We start from the raw sequence: 7,540 nt of genomic DNA, 5'->3' as shown, positions 1-7,540 counted from the left end.
CAGGGATTAGAATGTGGACATCTTGGGGGGCCATTATTCAGCTTGCACAGAGGGTGACTTTGTTTTTACAAGCATGTAAGGAAAACTCTGAGCTGAGACTGCAGTTTCTCTACTTCCTCCTTACATCATCTGTGTCACTTGGCTCCTGCTGCTCTAGAAGAGACCATCTCCCCTGCTCCATCATATCTGCAGCCCTGGCTGCTGCAGGGAGAGGCACTGCCTTTCTTCTCTGGGAGTTTTTTGTTCTTGGCCCTTTGCTGCCATGCAGGACTCGGCTGGGAGTGACGTGGGTCTCTTTCCCTGAGAGAGCTGAAGATCTGCAAGGAGACCTTCTCCCTGCCTTTTGCTTCGCATTTTGAAGGGAGAGAGGAGGCTAGCCAGAACCATTGACCAGGGGAAGCACCCTTATCCTCTTAGAAGGGACCTTAGAGATCATCTATCCCCTCCACCCCATCCCTATCCTGTCATGAGGATTAATTGCTCTCTAAGTGCCTTGGCCCATGTTGACTTTCAACCTAAGCTTGACCTCTCAAGCAAGTTGTTTCCTTCCTAACAACAGTATTTCAAGTGAATTCATTAAAGCCTTTTAGTTGCAAGTAATAGAAACTAATTTAAATTAACTCAAGTGAAGAAAAATAAAATCCAAGGAATGGTCAGAAATCCACTTTGTGGAGGAATTTGATCTCTTGCTTTTCTTGGCAACTTGAGGACCCTTTTCCTAGGAAAGGGGGATTTTCCCTGTCCCCCTCTGCCTTCCAGCACATAATCAGTGATTGTGACTCCAGTCCAGGGCCACTCAATACCCACCCATCATATGTGTTGCATTCCACCCAACAGATGAAGAGGCACAGATGGATGCCACCTCCATCTCTGGTGAACTAATGGAAGTGCTGTGATGAACCCTCCACAGTAGAAGAAAAGAAAAAGGATGGAAGACACATATTGCTAATTGGCCTTAAACCTCCTCTGATGGGAACAGGAGGCAGAAGCTGGTCATGAAGGTAAGTTGATAAGAGAGGAGCCTAACCAGGGTGCTAAGGGATGGCCAAGATATTGGGATATAAGCTAGAAACTCTAATGTCATTATGTTTCTTTTTTCTTTTCTTTTTTTTTTTTCTTTTTGAGACGGAATCTCAATCTGTCGCCAGGCTGGAGTGCAGTGGTGCAATCTCAGCTCACTGCAACCTCCACCTCCAGGGTTCAAGCGATTCTCTTGCCTCAGCCTCCCAAGTAGTTGGGGTTACAGGCACTTGCCACCACACCCGGCTAATTTTTGTATTTTCAGTGGAGACGTGGTTTTACCATGTTGTTCAGGATGGTCTCCATCTCTTGACCTCGTGATCCGCCCGCCTCGGCTTCCCAGAGTGCTGGGATTACAGGTGTGAGCCACCGCGCCCGGCCATGTTATGTTTCATACACATGTGTGTGTATGCATATGTACACATATAGACACACTTAACATTACACGATGTACATGCTGGTGTTGGAGATACAAAAATGACTTTACGCTTATCCTAAAGGCTTCCCTAAAAGACAAAGAATTGTGGGACAGTTTGATAAATGTCTTAAGAGATATTAGTAAGTGCTAAAAATAGCACAAAGAGAGGCATGATTTCCTCTGCTTGGGTGTGTCCAGGAAACCTTTACTGAGAAGGGAAAATAGGAATTCAAAGACCACTGGAAGAAGTGTGTGTGTGAGTGAGTGAATGTGTGGCAGGAAGGGGTGATGGGAATGGAGAAGGATGTTCCAAAAAGGAGGAGTCATATGGCCACAGGCCTTGATGTGAAGCGGCACTGACATTTAGAAGAGTGTAGATAGTTCCATGTGGCTGTCAAGACGGGGTCTTGGGTAGGGAATAAGAGAGTGGACAGTTGAGCACAGGCTGAGTCTGGACAGATGTAAGCTTCTAATTTATCTTGTAAGTAAACAGACATCTTGGAAAGAATGGAAGCAGAGTGTGACAAGATCAGATCTGGACTTTAGAAGGAGGAGGACTCTAACAGTGTGGGGGATGAATTGAAGGAAGGACAACTAGGGGCAGCCAGATCTGTTAAGAGAAGGAGAGGCCAAGACAAGATTAGACCTGCAGAGGTGTCATGGGAAACACCACACCTGTGAAGGATGACAAGCTGGCAGCAGGAGTGGTCAGGAGAGACTTCAGACTGCAGTGCAGGTCAGACACCTGGGAAAGGAGAGCAGACTGGGAAGAGGATGATCCTCAAACTGCGGTGCACCTCCAGGACGTCCCTGCCAGGCCTAGTGTCCCAGAATACAGCTCACCTCTTAGCAAGGCCTCACATCAGGCACAGTGGCCTGTTTCTAGCCCTGTTTCTGGCACTCTCTGTGCTCAGTCATTGGCCGGGAGCAGCCTGGGGCAGTGTGAACACCCAGTACATCCAAAATATAGCAGCAGGAGGCTGGAGGCTTCTTGCACCAGGTTCTCTTTAAGGGAGACCTGAGCACACTCCCTGCCAGCACAGAGATGCCTGCAGCAGCACAGTCTGCTCTAAGGCAGTCATGGAAGAATGGAAAGCAGATGGGAAAGAGGACCTAGCCTTGTTTGCCAGCACCCCCTGGTCCGGGAAGGCTGTTTCCCTTCTGGCTTGTGAGGTTGCTGCCCTTGCTCCTTTCTTGGTTGGGGCCAGAAGTTGTCCTCCGCTCTTTTTGAGGACATCACAGGCTTGGCAGATGCAGGAGTCAGCTCAGGCTACTGTAACACATGGCACAGACCAGGTGGCTTAAACAACAGAAATTAATTTCCTCATATATCTGGAGGCTGGAAGTCTAAACTCAAAGGTCAGCAGGATTGGTTTCTTCTGAGGCCTCCCTCCTTGGCTTGTAGACGGCTGTCTTCTCTTTGTGTCTCCACACAGTCTTCCCTCTATGTGCATCTGTGTCCCGGTTTCCTTTTCTTAAAAGGACACCAATCAGAATGGATTCCGGCCCACCCTAATGGCCTTATTTTAAATTGATTACCCCTTAAAATACCCTGTCTCTAAATATAATCACATTCCGAGATATGGGGGTCAGGGCTGCAACATAGGAATTTTGGGGGCCACGATTCAGCCCATCACAGAAGGTAGGAGATGTTCTGCCTCCACTGTTCTCTTACACATTGAGAGCACTGGTCCCTTAGTGTATGCAGGCTTCTCCTTCCTGTGAGTTCTGCTTCCACTGTGTGACACAAAGAAAGTCAGGTGGGTCCAAGAGACACCAACATGCAGAGTGTGATGGAAGAGAGTGTGGAAAGCATTAGAGAGTGAACAGTAGGAAGGTTGGGCATAGTGGCTCACGCCTGTGATCCCAGCACTTTGGGAGGCTGAGGCGGGTGGATCATCTGAGGTTGAGAGTTCGAGACCAGCCTGACCAACGTAGAGAAACCCCGTCTCTACTAAAAATATTAAATTAGCCTGGTGTGGTGGCACATGCCTGTAATCCCAGCTACTCAGGAGGCTGAGGCAGGAGAATCACTTGAACCCGGGAGGCAGAGGTTGCGGTGAGCTGAGATCACGCCATTGCACTCCAGGCTGGGCAACAAGGTTGAAACTCCATCTCAAAAAATAAAAAACAAACAAACAAAAAGTAGAGCGAACAGTAAGCATTAAGTAGGGCTGAACTCTGACATGAGGTGAAATTAAACCCACTTTAGCCCTTGCTCCTCAGGGATCTCTGTTGCCCATCAGTGGAGGAAGTGGGTGGGCACTTGGGCAGGGAGGTTGGGTGCCTTTCTACCACCAGTCACTTTCAGCCATGAGGTAAAAAGGAACGAAAGGTACACGGCTGGTGGAGAGCATCAGGGGATGTGGTGGAGGGGAAGAGGCTGGGAAGAGGGTTCTCAGGAGGACGGGCACCGAGCCAGATGAGAAGGCGAGTCCCCCCGACAGGAGCAGGTCCAAGAGCACAGTCCACCATGGGGCGGTGCCTGCAGTCCAGAAGCCCCTCCTGGGAGTGTGTTCAGAATCATTGTTCTGTCGACTGGAGAGGGATGAACCTTCCACAGTAGAAGAAAAGGGAAAGGATGGAAGACACACGTTGCTGATTGGCCTTAAACTTCCTTTGCTTTGGTTTTGCTCAGAGCATCCCAATCTTCTCCCCGCCATAATTTTCCTCAAAACCCCACTCTGATTCTGTGCTCCATCCAGACCTGACCACCCAAAGTTTCCTAAAACATCCTGTGATTTTCAGTCTCTGAGCCAGTTCCTTCATGTACAGTTAATTAATTTATGGCTGCCTCCAAATCCCTTCTCAATGCTATTGGTGAGACCTCCAACAGGATGGGCCATTCTCCCTTCTTTGAACTCTCACAACAACCTGACACTTTGCTTTGTGCCTCCATACATGTTTTGTCCTGCATGGCTAGACTGTCTGGGGACAGAACTGTTTTATGCAACTCTGTGGCCTCAGTTTTACTTACCACAGTGCCTTACATATAGTAGAATTAAATACATCTTTGTTGAGTTGAATTAAAGTAAAAAAAAAAAAAGATTGCCTTACATTATTTTCTCTAGGTCATTCATGGTAAAGAGTCCCATGAAGATCTCTTCCAGTCAAGAAAATATTTTTTTGTCTACCATACTTTGACTTTTAACTATTGCCTTTTGAAGCTCAGATTGATTTAAAGCACTCGGCTTAGATGCTAAAGCTTGCACATTTGCCAACATGAGCTCATAGTTTCATCTAAGCCTGCTTACCTAAGGAGATTTACGTTTTTTTTTCTGAACATTTATAAACATCTTAGACCAGTTTCTAAACAGAGATATGATGTGATTTCTTCTCATTTTCCTACCAGTGTTTGCATATTAAAAGAACTTGGGGAATATAGTGGCAACCAAATAGACATCAGCAGAATTTCATGTGTGTTGGGGTGATGTCCTAGAGAGAGGTGATTGAGAAGGGCTTTCCCAAAACAACTCAAACCGTACCACCTGGGTAGCCCTATGCTCCTCCTGCTTTGTAGCCATTATTACAACCTTTCCTTACCTACACCAATTTTGCAAGGTTTTCTGCTCATGCTAAGTGATCCACACATTCAGAAAACTGAACATCACCAAATAGAAGTTAAAATGAAACAATGCCCACAGCGTTGATGAGACACATTTAATAACATACGAAGCTAATTTAGTGCCTCATAAAGAATAAGGATAGGCCGGGCGCGGTGGCTCAAGCCTGTAATCCCAGCACTTTGGGAGGCCGAGACGGGCGGATCACGAGGTCAGGAGATCGAGACCATCCTGGCTAACACGGTGAAACCCCGTCTCTACTAAAAAATACAAAAAACTAGCCGGGTGATTTGACGGGCGCCTGTAGTCCCAGCTACTCGGGAGGCTGAGGCAGGAGAATGGCGTAAACCCGGGAGGCGGAGCTTGCAGTGAGCTGAGATCTGGCCACTGCACTCCAGCCTGGGAGGCAGAGCGAGACTCCGTCTCAAAAAAAAAAAAAAAAAAAAGAATAAGGATAAATGGATCCCTATGCCCTCAGGCCAAAAACAGTCTTTATTTTCACATAGTTGAATTAAGTATTTCTGGGGCCAGTGTGGGGGAAAGATGGTATGGAATGGGAGAATCCCTCCTTCCTGCAAGAGGAGAAAGCCAGGGACTGCTCTGTCTGTATTTTTAAAAGGAAATTCTTCCTTCGTTTCTAATAACCAAACTCAGAGGCACTGATGTTGGGCTGGAACAAGGACTTTCTGGTGGGGAGGGCAGCTGGGCTGCAAAGACTTGAGGTTCAATTTTTGAGGTTCACCTTGCCTTGGGGTCTGTCCTTGGTTACCACCACTGATGTCTACCATGCTGGACTTTGGAGAACTTTGCTTCCACTTCAACACACCTTGGTAACTTCAGTCAAGTTTTTATTAAAGACTAGGGAGAACAAAAGGGAAATTTAAATAAGAAAAGAGTGCCAGGAATCTGTCTTATAAGATACAATTTATGCATCCTCATCTGTCTCCCTTCTTAGTTGCTGGCCTGTCTGAATGCCATCTTAGCATCTGTGACCCAGGTGGCTACCTTAAGGTAGAGCGAGGTCCTGGAGAGATTAGGAAATCTTCCTATGTGCCTAAGATTCACCTCATCAGATCTGGAGTCCTGTGTAAAGAGCCACCTTTTGCCTAACAACACCAAAGTCAAGGTCTCCTTTCTGAAGTTCCCCACCCCTGCCCCCCTCTCCCACCCCTAAGTCTTGTCTTGCCTGCTTCTTCTTGGAGGAAGAGGTGGTTGTCACTGAGGTCTCACCTGGCCCTTTTGTCTTGTTCTTCCTGAAGTGGGGAGGGTATGACATGGGCTTACTCTGTGGAGACCCTAAAGCCAGGATGGCCAGGACGCAGCACAGAAATGTTCCTGTGGAACTTAATAGGAACTATGACCTGGTGGGGTGGGGCAGTGGTGGGGGCTGGCAGTTTTCAAATCTATGTAGGAAGAGGGAGGACGAAAGGCCACAGATACTTCTGTACACATCAGTACCACTTCTAACCACTCTTTCTGTCAGGAGGTCCTTATTATCCAATCTCACCCCCTCCCTTTTCCCCATGGCAGGTCCCTGTGATGGAAAGTTTGGCGAGACTTTGATCTCATGTTCCTGCATGTCTCCATGAGTACACCTGTGTTCATGTCCCATTCTGACCACTCGGGCTGTTTGGACAAGTCTGTCTGAGGGGACAGCTGTCTGGCTGAGGTGTAGATGGCTGGCTCCATCTTACTGAGCTCTGGTTTCTGTGCCTGTCTGCACAGGGCTGTGCTCTGGATCTAGGCAAGAAAGCCTCAGGGTCCTTTCCCTCCCCAGTTCCTGGTGGCAAACATCTATGCCTTCCACTTTTCTTTGGTCACTTTCTTCCATTTACACCAGGCTTCTCTACCAAGTGGAGTCCTAGCCCTACCAGCAGTAGCTGAAGGATGCTGTCACTGGCCCTATAGGGAGCTAATCCTGCAGGGACATGACTAATCTTTTCTATAACTGGGGAGATGGTGTGGGAGGAGGGTAGAAAAGAGACAAGAATCAACTTCTAGCAGAAAACTCTTCTTTTTCTCCCGAAGTAAAGACTACATCTGCTAACCTCACATCTTCCAGTACTACCTGGGAACTCAGACTGGGAACAAGGACATCAGCTCAGCCATTCTTTGTCTCTCTCTCTCTAATCTTCTGCCTTCAACAAAAATGCAGGACTAGGGAAAGCAAAAAGGAAACGTAGAAAAGAGTGCCAGGAATCTGTCTTATAAGATATAGTTTATCCTTCCTCATCTGCCTTTCTTCTTAATTCCTGACCTGTCTGGATGTCGTGTTAGCATCTGTGACCCAGGTGGCTACACTTGTCCATCTACCTACCTTAAGGTAGAGCCAGGCTCTGGTGAGATTAGGAAATCTTCCCGGTCACATTGTTCACCTTTTCACCTACTCTTCCCCTAGCTACAATCTCCTTTCTCTTTCTTTTCTTTTCTCTTTTCTTTTCTTTTTTTTTCCCTCCCTCCTTCTCTTTCTTTCTTTCTTTTTCTCCCTTCCTTTTCTTTCTTTCTTTCTTTCTTTCTTTCTTTCTTTCTTTCTTTCTTT

At 47.1% G+C, this 7,540-nt stretch overlaps 1 protein-coding gene across 1 annotated transcript in view; it reads left to right on the top strand.

Moving 5' to 3' along the window:
- The first annotated feature begins 995 nt into the window (after positions 1 to 995).
- LOC111543965 (Fc receptor-like protein 6) overlaps positions 996 to 7,540 on the top strand; it is a 10,933-nt gene continuing 4,388 nt past the window's right edge. The window contains 2 exon segments of the mRNA XM_026457041.1: positions 996 to 1,001; positions 2,477 to 2,606. Coding sequence (XP_026312826.1) covers positions 996 to 1,001; positions 2,477 to 2,606 — 136 coding nt within the window.

The sequence above is a fragment of the Piliocolobus tephrosceles genome, chromosome 1 (genome assembly GCF_002776525.5).
Source record: "Piliocolobus tephrosceles isolate RC106 chromosome 1, ASM277652v3, whole genome shotgun sequence".
Lineage (NCBI taxonomy): Eukaryota > Metazoa > Chordata > Mammalia > Primates > Cercopithecidae > Piliocolobus > Piliocolobus tephrosceles.
This window is presented reverse-complemented; position numbering and strand designations above follow the sequence as displayed.